The sequence below is a fragment of the Euprymna scolopes genome, chromosome 6 (assembly GCF_053919585.1).
Source record: "Euprymna scolopes isolate OS-2025 chromosome 6, ASM5391958v1, whole genome shotgun sequence".
Lineage (NCBI taxonomy): Eukaryota > Metazoa > Mollusca > Cephalopoda > Sepiida > Sepiolidae > Euprymna > Euprymna scolopes.
This window is the reverse complement of record NC_136487.1, coordinates 93,992,491-94,010,143: the sequence shown is the minus strand read 5'-3', so window position 1 is coordinate 94,010,143 and position 17,653 is coordinate 93,992,491. Positions and strand designations below refer to the sequence as shown.

The 17,653-nt window shown below is 30.5% G+C and overlaps 1 protein-coding gene across 1 annotated transcript in view; it reads left to right on the top strand.

Annotated features, from left to right (window-relative positions):
- LOC145277804 (cytoplasmic dynein 2 heavy chain 1-like) overlaps positions 1–17,653 on the top strand; it is a 253,964-nt gene that overhangs the window by 190,692 nt on the left and 45,619 nt on the right. The window contains exons 57-62 of the mRNA XM_080129659.1: positions 7,638–7,736; positions 10,005–10,128; positions 11,254–11,417; positions 13,159–13,278; positions 14,952–15,086; positions 16,083–16,226. Of these exons, the coding sequence (XP_079985785.1) occupies positions 7,638–7,736; positions 10,005–10,128; positions 11,254–11,417; positions 13,159–13,278; positions 14,952–15,086; positions 16,083–16,226 (786 nt within the window). The remainder of the gene's footprint in view (positions 1–7,637; positions 7,737–10,004; positions 10,129–11,253; positions 11,418–13,158; positions 13,279–14,951; positions 15,087–16,082; positions 16,227–17,653) is intronic.

The window sequence follows — 17,653 nt, the reverse complement described above, 5'->3', positions numbered from 1 at the left end:
CCCGCCTCTCGACGCAAATGTTCCCTAACTCCCTCTCTTTCTTTTTTCCTCTCTTTTTCCTTTCCTGCTGCTGCTGTGTGTCACACGTCATTCGCATGGATTCTATTAATAACTTGTCTCAATGACATTGCAGTTGCTCTGCAATGGACTTATGTCCACAGCCTGGACTTACGTCCAACCTTTGGGGTCTCCGTTTTCTTCCCACAGCCTTTGGACCATGACAATATATACTAGCAGTTCAGCTCGGCTTTCGTCAGGCCCTATGTACTGTTCATAACTTTATGTGCATATATATATATATATAAATATATATATATATATATATATATATATATATATATATATATATTAAAAAGTTTGACTCATGTCTACATCTAAAATTTGGACTCATGACTACATCTAAAATTTCAAGTGTTTAGACCCTAAATTGACTGAGGAGTTTGGTAGAGTCTGAAAAGGTCAACTCTTTCAACTCTAATCCCTTGGCAGCCAAATTTTCATCCAAAAACTAATTAAAAAGCTTGTTGCATGTCTGAATACCCTTTATGTAAAATTTCAAATGTTTATACTCAAAATTGGCTGAATAGTTTGCTAGAAACCGCAAAGGTCAAATCTTTTGAACTTTGATCCCTTGGCAGCCAAATTTTTGGCCAAAACCGATTAAAAAGCTTGCCCTATGTCTAAATATATTTTATATAAAATTTAAAATGTTTAGACCGAAAATTGGCTGAATAATTTGATAGAGACTGCAGAGGTCAACTTTTAAAAAACTTTGACCCCAATTTTAACCCCTTAGCATTTATTGTTTTGGGCTCAAATCAAATTAAAAAGTTTGAACCATGTCCAAGTAATCTATATCTAAAATTTTAAATGTTTAGACCCAAAATTGGCAGAGGAGTCTGGTAGAGTTTTCAAAGGTCAAATCGTTGAACTTTTACCTCTTAACAGCCAAATTTCTAGTCAAAAACCGATTGAAAAGATTTTCCTATTATGTCAAATCTTGAGTCTGTATACTGAAAATTGGTAGAGTAGTTTGGTAGGGAAGTGTACACATACAGACACACAGACAGACAATTTCACTTATATATATATATATATATATATATATACAATATTTATTACGACACTATATATACATATTTCAAGGTCGTACCAGTGGTTTCATTGCGCTGAATCAACCATAAGAGGTTGGAAAGAGTCAGCGCAAATTCATCAGCTGTTACCCCCCCCCGGCCCTCACGACCTTTCCATTTTTCTTACCAGACTACGTCATTTTACCCCCTTTCTTAACCTTATTTTTAGTACCATTTTACCTTAAAATCGATCCATTCCTTCTCCCTCCCCTCCTAGGTGTTTTTAGGTTTGTTTTTACTTCTGTAATTTTTATTATTTATATATGTGGGTTTATTATTATTATTATTATTATTATTTATACATATATTTATTGTTAATAATGTTGTTATAACTATTGTTACTATTTTAATATTAATAATAATAATATTATTTTTACTTGATTTTTATTTTTTGCCTTATTTTTTATTTCTTTATTTTTTACATTGTTATTTTATGATCAATATTATTGTTGTTGTTATTATTATTATTATTATTATTATTAACTAGCGGGGGTACCCGGCGTTGCCCGAGTGTTTGTTTCCGGGACGGGGGGGGGGGAGTTTTAAAAAATGTTATGGTAGGTAAGTAGGAAGGATCAAACCCGGAGTCATGAGTAAAAGTAGGAAAATAAAGTGTGAAAAAAAAAAAAAAAACCATCTGCAACGTTAACAGTTCGGCCACCAAGAAAAGTCCATTCCAGTTGTTTAGGAAAAAAAAAAAAAAAAAACGACTACGGTAGGTCGGCGCAAACGTGAAAATATAATGTGAATTGTCCAGCCAACACGCTAACCACTACGCCACAGAGCACTGCATCTTAGTTTAGTGATTTTAAATAACTTCACATGAAAGAACTACGAAGCCAAACCGGTGTTCTCTTCTCAACTGTTCCTTGTGAACGATCCCCAAACGGTGTTAAGTGGTGGCAGGGGGAGGAGGAATTTATTAGAGAGAAAATATTTTACCACTTCCATTGATCTTAACCGATTTTGGCCGTGACTTCTCAGCAGAAAAAGTATAGAAATCTAAGATTATCGAGGAATTTGAGAAATAAGCCTATAACACACCTCAGATATTGTTCTGCCGTTTGTGCACATTATATTTGCATGAAATATCTTGATTTTTAATCCTATTAATGTCAAAATCAGACGGGAAAAAATGAGTTCATTTTATTTATATAGTGATAGTGATGAATGGTTTGGTAAAAATATTAATAGGTAAATTTTGTGAAAGTAGTAGGATTATCTCACCATAGATATCTATGTATTATTTTCTATATATTTATATATATTTTATATATGTATATGCTGATACTCCTTAAGTGTCATTTACTATTAGATGAGTTATTTAAAAATTACCTTAATTATTTTTAATCATCTTAAATTTCTTCCTTCAGATTTATTCCATTTTAAAATTTTTAATAACTCCTTTGAAGTTTTATTTTATATTTATTTAAATTTTATCTTTACCTTTTTATTTTAATTTTATTCTAAATTAAATTTAAATTAATATATTCATGCTTTATTTTATTAGATATTTATTGCCGTTAATTGTTGTACCTTTATTTATATGGGGTTATGTGTTCGTTTAAACAGAACATTTATTTTTCAGAGAGGTTTTCCACACCCCCCCCCCCCCGTAAACATACATACACACGCGTGGGCACACACACATATACACATACACACACTCTCTCTCCCACACACACACACACACACACATATACACACACGCTTTCTTCCTTCCATAATCAATATCTATTGGTGTCGATTACTAAGTTATGTTTTAAAATTTGAAACTTTGAGTCTTAAATGCTCATTTAACGTTTTTTTCTGTTTGTTTACTTTGCATTGTTTCAGTTTTTCAATGTTGCTGATGAATTTGTGCAGACTCTTTCCAACCTCTTATGGTTGATTCAGTGCAATGAAACCACTGGTACAACCTTGAAATATGTATATATAGTGCTGTAATAAATATTGTATCTTCAGCTCTCACATCCACGATCAAGCACTTTATTGAATTTTTTCATCACCTCCTAACACACTATATATATATATATATATATATATATATATATATATATATATATATATATATATATATATACTAGCAAAAGTACCCATCATTGACTGGGTTCAAAAACAGCCTACAGAAAATGGACTCTGATTTATGAAAGTATGATAGGTTATGAAAAGGAAGTGTTGTAAAGAGATAGCTTCGAATTTGGGGTATCAAAACCAAAGCAAAATATGATGAAAGTAAAAATAAAATAGATAAACCCCATAATTTATTATACCATACCTGTTCACACTGAAACACTTATCACAATATTCTGTGGATCTATATTAAAAAACCTTGTTAAACTTTGTGACATATTTCCATTTTTTTTATATACCATATTTTTTTATTATACCATATTTCTTCAAACTGAAACATAGTTATCAAAGTATACTTACGCAGATTGATATGAAAAGTCTTTATTAAAGTTTGTGCCTATTTCCATTCTATGGAGGCCAGGCGCGAACGCAGACCCCACAATTTTATTATACCATCCCTATTTAAGTTAAAACATACTTATCAAATTATTATTATGTATATCTATATCAAAAACACTTGTAAACGTTTTTTTTTTTTAATTTTTAAATTGTTTATTTCCATACTTTGTGGACCAGGTGCGAACGCAGACCCCACAATTTTAATGAACCACCGTTCTGCCAGATCAAACATACTCATTCCTGTGCCTCGATACATCTTCTATCATATGTAATCAGTTTTTTAAAGTAGTCAACCATATAGGAGCCTATTTGTGACCACACACACACAGAGACATTCAGCTTTATATATATATATATATATATATATATATATATATATATATATATATATATATGACTATTCTACTCATTATTGATGTTAATACCTTTTCCAATGGCCATACTCCATAAACAGACGCAATCTTTGCTTGATAAATCTATTTGCATTTATTCATTATGGCAAGTGTGTTCTAATTATTTTTATATTTTGTAAAAGAAAAAAACATTAGAAAATATCTTGTTAGTTATTGAACAGTTATATTATTGTAAAGTGTAAAGAAAAGAGAATTATTATTGTTTTTTTTTCTTATTCTTTTGTCTATTTTATTCTCCAGCACTGTTTGCCGACTTTTTCAATGGTAAGATCTTAAGCACATGCACTTAGTCACATATTTAGTCAGTTGAGTATAAATTTGTATGCAACATCATCATTGTTGTAATCATCATCATCACTGTAATGTAGTTGCATTGAAAGTTAAAGTCACAATTCAAAAGGATGTCTTTTAAAGAAATCAACATCACCAGCTCATTTGGTATAATGTTAAAGGTTTTGCTAATGAACTGAGAAACCAGGATTCAGTCCTTGGTCAAGTCATATCAAAGACTTAATAATACTTTATACTCTTTTACTAAACACTCAGCGTTATCAGGTGAAGATGAAGGGTAAGTAGAATCATCTTCAGAAAAGAATGGTGCCCCCTTCTACACCGTGGTGTATTAGCAAATGAAAAGGGAGCCTTCAAGTTGCCCTCGACTATGGTAAACTATTTTTATTTTGAAATTTTGAAATCAACATTTGATTCACAGATAAAAAAGCTCAGATGATTTTTTTTAAGTTTATGGTTCCTATTTACAATGCCTCCCCACAGGACAGAGTTAGACACCAGGGTCGTTTTTAATGTGGAGAAAAGGAACAAAAATAAAAATTGTCTCAGTCATGAAGGACTTCTCCTCCACTGACAGAGAACAAGAAATTGAAGTGCAGCATCTGAAGAACAGATACTACACTTTGATCTTGTTTATATATTTTATTTCCGGCAAAAGTACATATTATTTTCATAAAAAATACATTTCACAAAAAACATGCAACAATTACAAAAAACAAAATTAGGCACAAGGCCCTATAAGAAATTGGGAGGGGGAGGGTACAGGGTCTTTGTGACTATTTAACATTGTTGAAAATGCAGACTTTGGAGTCTTACTCTTGACTGGCAACATTTACCAAAATACCTCATTCACTCTGTGGATCCTAATCTAACTAATAACCCCAGCGATCAGTGTAAAAATAACATATTTACAATTTGTAAAGAACTTATCTGTGTGTTGTGTGTGCATTTTTTTTTTTTTTTTTTTATATATATATAAAAATAAAACAAAATAGTGTGTGAGTGCATTTGTTAAGTGTCCAAAAAAGTTCAAATTCATTGAAAAATGTACAGTTTGTAATCAATTTATAAAATTACGTGGAGTGGGGCAAGCTAGTTGAAAGAGTTCTTGTCCCGAAGGCCAAGAATAAACATGTATGAAGACTGTTGCCTCTACCTCATGAGCACAGTATAAGGACTTGTTGGTGGTTGCTTTTTTTTTCACCAGACTTTTTTTTCTTTTTGATTTTAGTTGACATTGTGTTTTTTGACTATTGTTATTTTTCTTTTTATGTAACACATTTTCTGACGACTTTATGTGGACTCGTGTTGTTATGTATGAATTATGATGAAAGTGTTGTTAACTGTCAGTGAACTTTGTATTTATGTTTGAAACTGGTCCAAATTATTTTGTTTGTATTCCTATGCTAAGGAGTTACATTGAGTGTGCAGATGGAAATCATACCTAAGATACAGTTATAAGAGCCAAAAGTAATTGTTCTAATTTTGTATTTTTAAATATTTAACAACATAAAGTTCTTATATATTGTTTATAATAAATTAGAAAGAAGAAAAAAATATATAATTAACTTGTCTCGCCAGACTGGAGTACATTGTTGCCCTGTCAAGCTAAAGAAAGTATGTAAAATAAAAATGAAATAACACATCACTTAATAAGTCCAGGGTCTGACATATAGATGGGCACCACTAATAAAAAATTTCATGATTTTTATAAAGTACTAATCTTCAAATGGCACATGTCAAAATTTGAACCAATTGAATCATTAGTTTACAAATTACAGTTATTCAAGTGAAGCTATTGTTGCAAATTTTAAAAACAATAGAAAAATCTACATTTCATATGTTGATAAAGCATTGCTTTCTGATGAGAAAAATACTGTTCAAACAATGCAATATCTTGATAATTGTTGTTTGGACTCTACAACATAAGAAACCATGATTAAGAAGTGGTATGCTGACTTTAAATGTAGTTGTACATACATACAGACAGAAATGATGTTGAATGCTCAGGTCACTCAAATTCAACAGTTGATTCAGAAAACATAAAAAAGCAGTTGGAAATGCATAAATCGAAATTGAATAGCAAAAATGATATGCGAATACAATGTATTCACTATTTTGTATGGTCATTTGTCAATGAGAAAACTATTTTCAAACTGGGTGCCATGTTTGCTGTGAATCAAAAATGTGTCAATCAAAAACAACATGACAACAATTTACAGTGTTGTTTGAAACCGTTTTAATACATCACAAAGAAGATTTTATGTCAATATTTGGCAATGAATAAAACATAAATCCACAATTTCATTCTGAAACCAAATCAGCAGTCGGCTGAGTGGACAGCAGCAAGTGAAATCTGTCCAAAATGATCAAAGATGCAAATATTAGCAAGCAAGGTTTTAGCCTCCAGATTTTTGGATGCATGAGGCATTTCATACATTGGTTACTTTAGGAAAAGGAGAATGATCAATAGCAAATATTATATAACATGTATATTGATAGAAATCAAGAGTTGAAGAAAGAAATCAACAAAAAAATAACCTCAAAATGAAGAAGAAAAAATGCTCTTCCACAAAAAACAATGCATTGTTTCACAATTGCACTTCAAATTGCTTTCACACCTACCCTATTCTCTAGATCTGTTTCCCAGCAATTACTAGCTGTTTGCAAACCTCATAGAAATGCTTCAGGGAAAGAGATTTGGTTCTAATGAAAAAGTGATACCAGAAACTGTAGTGTATTTGGAGGCTAACAATAACTCATTCTACAAAAATGACATTGAATTGTTGGAATCCGTGTATCACCTTAAAAGGATACTATTTTGATGAATAAAGTTTAATTTTGCATAAAAGTTGTTTTCTTAGTTAGACTTGGGTCTTATTAAGTGATGTGTTATGTAGAGGTTAAAAACATGTAGACAAAAACAAAAGAAATGCTGATATAATTTTATTAATATAGATACACATTAATTTTACTTATAGAGAATTGTATCTGAACACATAGGTTATATTCATGATCATAATGATATTTTAAAAGAACGTTTTGTCATTAACTGATGTTGATATTGAAGTAGTTGGTTGATAACACTAGCCATAATTATGAATAAAGTCCACTTTCTAAAAATGCTTATTAAATATTTTCAACATTCTAATAATTGAATAGTTTTAATTAAATAATAAAACATAAAATAATAATTTTAATAATAATAAAAAAATAATAAAATATAAAATAATAATTAAAAAAAATGGAAACCGTTTTTAACTATTTAAAAAAAATTATTGAAAAAGTTTTATCACTTTGGTTTTACAATTGTGCCATTTCTTTGCAGACATCACTGCCACCCTTTCTCATTGACCCTTCCTCACGGGCGACAGAATGGCTAAAAAAACACCTAAAAGATAAAAGACTTGAAGTCATTAATCAACAAGTAAGAAAAACACTGTAGATTGTTTTTTTAATTTAGTTATCAACCCAGTAGTGTATCTACTTGTATTTGTTTTGATTTTCTTTACTTTCACTGCCAGTTTGTTTGTTTTTAATATTTGTTTTTATTCTAATCAAAGTTAAGCAACTCTGTATGGATGAATATAGCATTTTTATTTTTTTAAGATGGTCACCATTTGAAAATAATGCCGGCCTAAATAATGTATTTTCTAGAAGGGATTAAATAAACTTCTATTTTATTTTTCTTAACAAAAATGCTCAAGAGACTGATTTCACTTTATATATTAGATTACATATGAGATAAATTGCACTTATTTATAATGTAACTACTGCCCTTAAAAAGGTTTTTCTTGATACTTGTATGTAAAAATATATATAGGATGTTTGAGATAAATTTTGCACTCTTTGAAAAGGTAAGAAAAAATGTTACATCTTTACCAATAATTGATGCATTCTTAAAATTCAAACTGCATCTCTTAGAGAATATTTTGCCAAATGCAGCTCAGTCAAAAAAGCTGCCTTTAGCCTCCACCATGGCTTCTATGAAACTGGAGCAAGCAACCTTCATGGTATTCTTCAAAAGACATCAGTTCAATCCTGGCAATCACTTTGTCCTTGATATTTCATGTTTGTGTCTTTCTCAGTTGCATCACATGCATAATAGTTTATAGGACTGAGATTAAGCAAGTTGGATTGATTTCAGATGTTGTGATTAAGCAAATTGTGGGAGTTCTCAGATGGCCAGTTGTAGTTCTTGCAGCCACTCTCCTCACCCAGCACTTGACAACAGTGGACAGCAACTCAGTATAGCCATCTGAATTAAGTCTACATTTTCTAAGATGTAGAACAGCATGACCTGGCCTTCAGTGAAAACACACTCAAAGACCATCATATTCCTGTCTTGATTGGTTGTTTGATCTTATTGATGATATAGTATGAGAAGTAGCAAAGATTTTTTTTAACACCTTCATAAGCCGACTACTGCAACACCTATCTGTATTGCCAAGATCCACATTACCTTGTCCAGATCTTGCTACACCTTTTTTTCATAGCTTAATTTTGTTGTACAGTCAGAACACCTGCTGTGATCTTTCCTACTAGCCACTGCTTCCACATCTCTGTTGCAATTCTCCAGCTAATATTTCACAGCCTTCAATATATTCAAGGAGCATGAGATTACAGTTAACATTTCTGAGTTTTCAAACCTGGCCAGGATTATGATGTAGATCACCTTCTTCCAATATACTGATGCTTTCCAATCTCAAACACACTAAAGAAATGGCTATCCGTTGCAATTTACTGCTATTAAATTCTACAAAAGGTTCTGAAATGAAACAATATCTAAAAATTATTAAATTTATTTCGAAGAAACTATAAAATATACCAAATATAAGTATATATCTTTATAGTTTGAGTTGCAATAAATATATGAAGTCGAAGAGGTTTGGTGTGTGAACACAACGATTGATTCCATAACAATCACTTTGTCTCAAATCAAAAATCATACCGGTTCAATAGCATTTTACACACCAACCATTCTCACACTCTCATAACCTTTCCAGCATGTCATCTATATAACAGCCTGTCTCCTTCTATTGTGTATTGTTTAATTTTAATTACTGGATGTACTTATTTCTGTTTTATATAGTTGGCATCATTGTTTTGTTTTAGCTACTGCATGCATTTCCTGGTTATATTATTCCCAATTTGATTAACAATGTTGCTTTGTTGACTGATATATGACAAAAAAATATGCAATTTATTATCAAACTTTTTAGACTTTTGTTAGAACATGTAAAATGCACAAGTTTGTTACAAGAAATCAAAGAATGTATGTGTTTAGCGCAGTACAAAATCTTACATCTTCTCCATGGCATTTTTGTTGTTAAAGAATGTGCCAAGACATCGCATGAACAAAAGCGAAAGAATTATAGTCTTTATTCTTGACCATGCGTTTGCACAACAGTTACTACCTTATCTTGTGTTGACAGTAACAAGGCTGAAAGGGAGATAACTTTGGTCATCTTTACAGTCTGATAATAGAGATTTAATTTATTTAAAGTAAAATCTACTAAAAGCATTTTCTTTAGAATAACATACACATAAAAATTATGAAAAGCTTAAATAATTGTTTTGGCACTTTTCATAAAAAAAATTGTTAATTTGATCTCTTTTAAATCAATTCCTTGACATGTACAAATCCATATGAAGTACTTTTTCTTTCTTCTTGCTATTCTTTATCTTATTGCAGGATTCCAATTTCCAGACAGCCTTAGAACTTGCTGTGAGATTTGGCAAGACACTGATTATTCAAGAGATTGAAAGCATAGAACCAATCCTTTTCCCTCTGTTGCGTGGTGATCTCATATCTCAAGGTTTGTTTTTGCATTTATGTGAATAATGATGGAGATATAAGGAATTTTACATGCTGACGTGTGTCGAAGGGTTTTTATGAATTGACTTCTAAACGAACCTATTTATGACCGGGTTTTTATTTATCCCTCTTTCTCTCAAATTCATCTTCGTCACTTCTTCCCATGTTTTCATTGGCGTTCAACTTCCAATTAAGCCTGGTTCCTCAACTTTTCTATGTCTACTAACCCGTGCTCCTATCCATTCTTTCAACGTGACCAAATCAAGAAAGTCTTCTGTTCTGCACATACTTCCCTATACTGTTGAGATTTAATCTATGAGCTCATCAGATCAAAGCCGGTTTTAAAGATTCACATTAAACATCCAGTGTATCATTAGCATATCATTTCTCTCCATGAAACACATGTCCTCAACCCATCACTGACAGGGCTCAACTTCCATACATCATCATAAGTTTCCTGAACTTATTCCATTTATTTCTAACTCTTGCAATGACGCCAACATGAGTTTCTTCTTTAGCTGATGATTGCCTACAGGGGAGGGGATGAAACATGGAAGATTCTGTATAGCTTAATTACCATACATGTTTGTTCCTAACTTACAATATATATATGAAATGTGAAAACTAAGACAACTGATTTTTAATAGGATTCTGTTATATTTAATTGCAAAATTGCAACTAAACATTTGCCAGAGTTTGATGGCGTTTAAGTTATCGTTCTCTTTTTCATTTTCATTGGCTCAAGTGACAATTGCAATGTCTTGAAAATAAGCTTAAACTAAATGGAAAGTATTAGATGCTTCTGTGATTAATGGAATCAAATTGGCATCTTACATAACACAAGTTGCGTTGTAAACTTGTATTCACATAAATATAAATTTGTGTTTACTTCATAATACTTTTCTTTTTATTCTTTTCAATTGAATTTAAATCAATCTCCTAATTTCTAAATTTCTCAACTAGACAGAATTTTATAAAAAAAGTGTACAAAATTTGGTCATTTTAACAGTTTTATAAAACATTCAACTCAACAAAAGAGAAAATATTAAAAGTATCCATGTGTTGTTTCACAATTTTTTTCAATGTATGTTTTCTCATGTTTGTTCTTACATGTTCATCTATTTAGGTCCAAGGTATGTGGTTCACATTGGAGATAAAACCATTGATTTCAATGAAGAATTTAAGTTGTTCTTGACAACAAGGAACCCTTCTCCCCAAATTCCATCTGATGCCAAAGCCATTGTCACTGAAGTGAACTTTACCACAACAGCAGCCGGCCTTACAGGACAGGTAATTCCCACTGTTACATTTAATGAAGTTGTATTCGTTTAGCTAGATGCCATGTACATTATTTTATCATGAAACTTTATAAGCGTTACTTGATTTTAACAATGTTTTCCTTGTATTATTTTAGTGAAAAATTTCACTTCTATTTTGGAACCATTTTGTAAAATGAATTTAATCATCTTGAAATAAATTAAAATATCATGGAATCAAATTGTTAGATTACTTTATCATCTACATTTGCTTGTAATAGGATTAACATGTGAATAAATATTTATTGTTGATATAAAATTGCTGACACCATTGGATCAAGCTGAAGGCTCAGTGAAATCTATTATTGTACTAAATGACTGTTTGTTTACCTCAGTTTCTTTCTTATATACTTTAATAACATAAAATACATGTTCAAATGTTCCTTAATTTTGAGTTTAAGTTGTATTTGAAAAAAAAAGATACATTTTAATTAGCCCTAATTTGTAATCAACTGAACAAGCTACCACTCTTTTATCTATTTATTTCCAAACAAGAAAGAATAGAGGAAGACCTTTAATCTTGTAGTGGAATGGGTACAAAAATGGATGGTCACATTCAATGCTGCCAAGACTAAGCTTGTTTCCTTCAATAAATACATGAAACCTTCTCTACCTATTAGCTATGGCTAAAGATATATTGCCTGAAAGTACTTATTTCAAACTTCTCGGTATATCATTCACAGGAAACATGAATTGTAACAGATACATTGAGAGCATTGCCAAGGTTGCTGTGAGGAAGGTGGGCTCTCTCTACTGTGCTAGAAAGTTACTTATGCCTGAAAGTATTCTGTACCTTTACAAGGCCACCATTCACCCATGTATGGAGTACTGTTGTCACATTTGGGCTGGTGCACCTGCTACTAGTCTCTCGCTCCTGAGCAGGGTTCAGAAGAGAGTTGCCAACCTGATAGGTCCTGAACTGTCATCCAAGCATCGATGAAATGTTGCATCTCTCTACCTGTTTTACAAGTATTTTAATAGTGGATGTTCTGCCTTTGTACCCCCTCGATGTAAATACCCCCAACAAACCTGACAATCAGCAAAATCCCACCCCTACACAGTAGACCCTCCCTAGATGTAAGAAGGCCTTCTACTCTAATGGTTTCTTCCCCAGAACTGCTAGTTTCTGGAACTTCCTTCTGGGTCCTGTTTTCCCAACTGTACTGACATGCAGAAGTTCAAGTATAATGTGAACAGACATTTTGCTGTTCGACTCCCTATATAGTATCCCTGCAACTCATGTCCCCGATAGTAGCTCCCTACATCAAAGTGGTACTGTGCCTTGTTTGGGGTGGAAATGGAATAATAAAATAAATATATAAATAAAAATGTTCTACTATCCTTAGAATAGATTTTAATTTCAAATCCGATTGTATATGAAAGTGTAAGATTAACTTGAAATAATTTGAAAAATCTTCAGTAAAATTGTATGTTAAATTCTTGAAATGAATTTATGAAACTGTTTATGTTCGCAATTTTACAGTTCCATGCAGCAATTGTAATTCATTAAAGGTGATCGTTTAGGTTATTTATGCTTAGTAATTACCCAAGAATATTTTTAATTGCAATATGTTCAAAGCTTTTCTTGTAAATTCTTATGGTATTCAAATAATTCTGTCCGCCAAGATTGTGGTCTATTTCATTATTTTATATCTGTTTTCATCTTGCTAATATCTTTTAATTTTTAATTAATTAATTTTGTTTTGTGTTTTTAGCTTCTGGCTCAGACGATTCAGCATGAGAAACCACAACTAGAAGTGCGTAAAACTCAATTACTTCAACAAGAAGAAGAACTGAAAATTCAGTTGGCCAAACTTGAAGACTCATTACTTGAGGTTATTTAAACAAATTATTTCTGCTTGTAAATTAATTGAGATGTTATATACTACTAACAGTATCACTTGGGGGGTGGGGGTGAATGAACACTCCCATACCTATCCTTTTTCAAAAATAATATAAAAAAATAAACAAATCAACCACAGGCAAGAGCAACCCCAAAACTTCCTTTTCATTGGTTATTCTACTTACCCTTGACTTCACTTTTATAATATTTAGTGTTTTAGAAGACGGTAAGTACTATTTTTGAGTGTTTGATATGACTTGATTAAGGATTGAACCCTAATCTCCTTGTCCATTAGCAAACACTTCTATTATTGTGCCAAATTACTTATTGATTTGTTCATAGGAGCTCAATTGACATAATGTGGAAAATGTATATCCTCCGCTTGAATGATTATCATCCTAGTCATTTATTTTATTCAAATAGATGAAAATCTTTTTATGAAACAGAAAAATACTGAATAATGTCTTTTTTATTTCCAAAACATAACTGTCTGCGATTTTGTTTCGTAACTTTGGCATGATTTTGTTTTAATATACAAATATAAAAAATGCCAGCAGTTGTAGATTTATTTCAAAATAATTTTGATTAGTCTAATTTTAAATATTTTAAAAAAATTCTAAGAAACCAGACAGTCAAGGCTGATACTTTTGTTAAAGTGGACATGGAAGGATATAAAATTTGTTGATGTAAAAATTAGAAGCTGGTAGAGATGAAGATAAAAACTAATAATTTTAACATATAATAAATAATTACTTTATATTAACATATTTGTTAATAAATGCTGAGAATTTCAGATGATTTTTTTAATAGATATTTTCAATCAATTGTATTCATTTTTTCTCTTAAAAATTAAATGTTTTCCACTGAATATAAGCATAAATATAATAAGTATTATATTTTGGCATTAAAGAAACCATTGATATTGCAGGAAAATAAAACCAGACAAACCATAATCTCATTATGCAAAATAAATCAGAAAATATATAAAAGAGAATTAAATCTGTCCATACTGTGTCTGAAATAACAATATAAATCCTTTATACCAATATGCAATATTTTCACAAAAAATACTACATTATTATTATTTTTTTAACTATGTCTTTATTACTTTAAAATTTTTAAAAAGCTCACAAGGATTAAATTATTTTTTTTATCTATATTTATATAATATTTGATTATTAATATTCAAGTCAATAACTTTTGGATTATTTTGGATTATTCTCTCTTGGCTGTAATATTAACAATGTTTTGGCTGATGTAACCTCATTTCAACCTTGGAAATCTTTTAGTCAAATTCGAAAATTTTGAACTGCATCCATTTATCCATAGTCTTATTCCATATCATGGTTGTTGAAATGAGGGTTTAAATAAAACAGTTCACTTAAAAATTACATATAGGTTCTCGAGTTTATATAAAGATTCCTGAGTTTGACTCTGAAGCTTCCAAATCTGAAAAGATGTACCTAAAGGTCAGAGGTTGTGAATAAAACAACCAAGATGAGAATATTAGTCCAAATAATCCAAATAATCAATCCTCATCTAAAAATGTCAAAACATTACACACTATTGTTTTATAATTTGCATAAAAATTTTGAAAAAGAAAATGAACTGCAGGTATTTGAGGTATTACCATATTCTAATGTTCATGTTTGTTTTGTCTTGTAGGAATTAGCCAATGCCAAGGGAAACATTTTAGAAAACAAAGAATTATTGGACTCCTTGAACAAGATGAAGGCTAGTAGCACCACAGTAACAGAATCGTTGCAAGAATCTGTTCAACTACAAACCTCTTTGGATCAGGTCAGACGAAAAATTAATATGCTTACCTTTATTTCCTTCTTGTTACTTTTTTCTGTCTCAGTCTCTTTTATGTAATGTTTCTTTACCTACAAATCTGATGTAATGATGAACTCTTCAGTAATTAAAAGTTTATTTCTGATTTTATTCAAAAACAATTCTTAAGAATTATTTTGGATACTCAAAATGAACACTGATTATTTTTGGAACAATTAAAAAAAAATACTTTAGTATTAAAATCTTTTTATGGGTTTTAATATTATATTTTTTTTTTTTTTTTTACAATTATCAGATTAGTTATCATCTATTTACTTCAGAATTCAAACCTGTATTTTTTATTTAATCTACTAGGAGTGTTGTCAATTCGTTCCTTATAACCATTTCTGTCAGGCATAATTGTTAGTAGGTCTTTCAGATGGCATCCAGAGTTTTCCAACTGATCTTTTGCTGTGTAATATATTCCATAGAAGATATTCGCAAATTCTGACTTCTCTAGGAATGACCAGCAAGCCAAAGCTGTCTTGCTTTAAAAGACTGAAATAGGAGAAAGGTGTTCATACACTTATTACTTAACTGAGTGTTTTTTTTTTTAGTGGTTATTCTATGTAACATCCTTGTGTATTGTTTTTGCTGTTTCATCAGTGTCCAACTTGTTAAGGTGTAGATCAAGACAGATTCTATCATGACCCTAAAAATGTTTTTCTTGAGATTATCAGGGAGGGTGGATTTCCAGACAGTGCAGATAGTTTATCAAAGACATCCCCAGGCCTTTAATATGTGCATTAATAGAATAAAAAAATTCAAGTGAAGTTAGTTTCTAATTTTCAACACATATATTTTATTCTATTCTCTTTCTTCTATTTTCATTTTTCTTGCTATAAAATCATATTTGGTAAATAACGTTTATCTGGAATCATGAGACGCAAATATTTTCTCATTTACTAAACTTTTTTGTCAACTTTTAAAAAGAAATTTGTTTTGTTTTTCATATCTTTTCAGGAAAGAAACACATTTTTGCCATTAGCAGAAAATGGCAGCCGCCTTTATTTTGTGATTTGTGATTTGGCCAAGATCAATAATATGTACCAATTTAGCCTTTCTTCCTTTCTTCGACTCTTCAAACGAGCATTGCAAGCACCTTTTGTACGTAGAATTTTTCTTTCTTTTTTACATTTCATTGGGTATCACTTGCCAGAAATTCTTTGTTTTTTTTGTTTTTTTTTTCTTGGCTACATTTGAATATCAACCTTTAAGCATTTTGAGACCAAATCAATATTTGTAGAGATATATAGTTGACTTAATGACTACCTATACAAACTATAGAATCTGCTAATTGAGTTCAATTCCTGTCACACGTCTACTAATTCCAGTATACTTTAATACTTTTGCAGAAAGGTATTAATCAGCACTTTCTTCCAGTTATAGGTTAAATAGCAGCAGAAATTCATTAAAACGAGTGATTTTTTTTTATTAATGAGTTAAGATCAAGTTTATAAAGGTCAAGGTTTAATTGCATTTGAATAGCTATCACAAACCAGCATAGTTTAGAATGCAGAAATGAGTAGATATAATAAATTTTCATTAAATTGAAATTTGTGATTTCTCATTTATTTTATTTTTTTGTTATTTTGATAAAATGTGGATGTAAACAAAATTTTATCTTTTTCTTTGTTTCATTAATAGTTATTTTTCCAGGCTACCTCATGGGTGGGTTACTATTTTTAGCGACATGAAAGTTATTTTTTAGGTAAAAAATGTTAGTATTTTTACAAATTTGATATGCATAATATTGTGTGTCTCTCTTTATATAAGGGTACAGCTACTCATTAATATGGTGTGCTTAATATAAGTTTGAAGTTATCTTTCACAAAAATCAAGGTAAAAACTTTAATGAAATTTTTGTCCTATTATCAATTTGTGTTTCTCTCTGTTTTTAGATGGTCCAAATCGGATTCTTTTTTATTATTTACTATTAAAACAAAAAATCTAGCTTGATCTCTATTGAATTTAGTAGACAGTGCTCAACAGTCTGCCAGTTGAGCTACAAACAAATACTCAAAAGAATACATAAAAGCTGGTTTATAAAAAAGCTAAAATGTTCCATTATGGGAAATTCTATTCTCTGAGTTCTAATTGACTGCTGTTCCATGAGTGAATAATTCATTTGGAAAAAATCTTGAATCAAGCAATATTTTTTTTATTAACTATTGAAGCATTTTATGTCAGTAAATCTTAGCTTAATTCTACAATCTCTAATTTGCTATGAATTATATAAAGACGATTCAATGTGTTAACTGTTGAAATGAATCTTGTATAAACGATCAATGTTATTCTTCTGTGTTTTGTATGTTTTTTCAAGATATAATGAATTTTGTCCAATGTTTACGCTGCTTTGATCTAATAATTACTCTTTCCATCATGATTAATTTTCATTTACAAAAGGCTGATATTACATATGTAAGGCTTTTTCATTTATTTTAAGCATTTTTAGTTATACACTGAAATTTAGCTTCTGGATGAATAGCACAATATAGCGTGAATTTTTTAATACCTAGTGAACTTGGAATAGT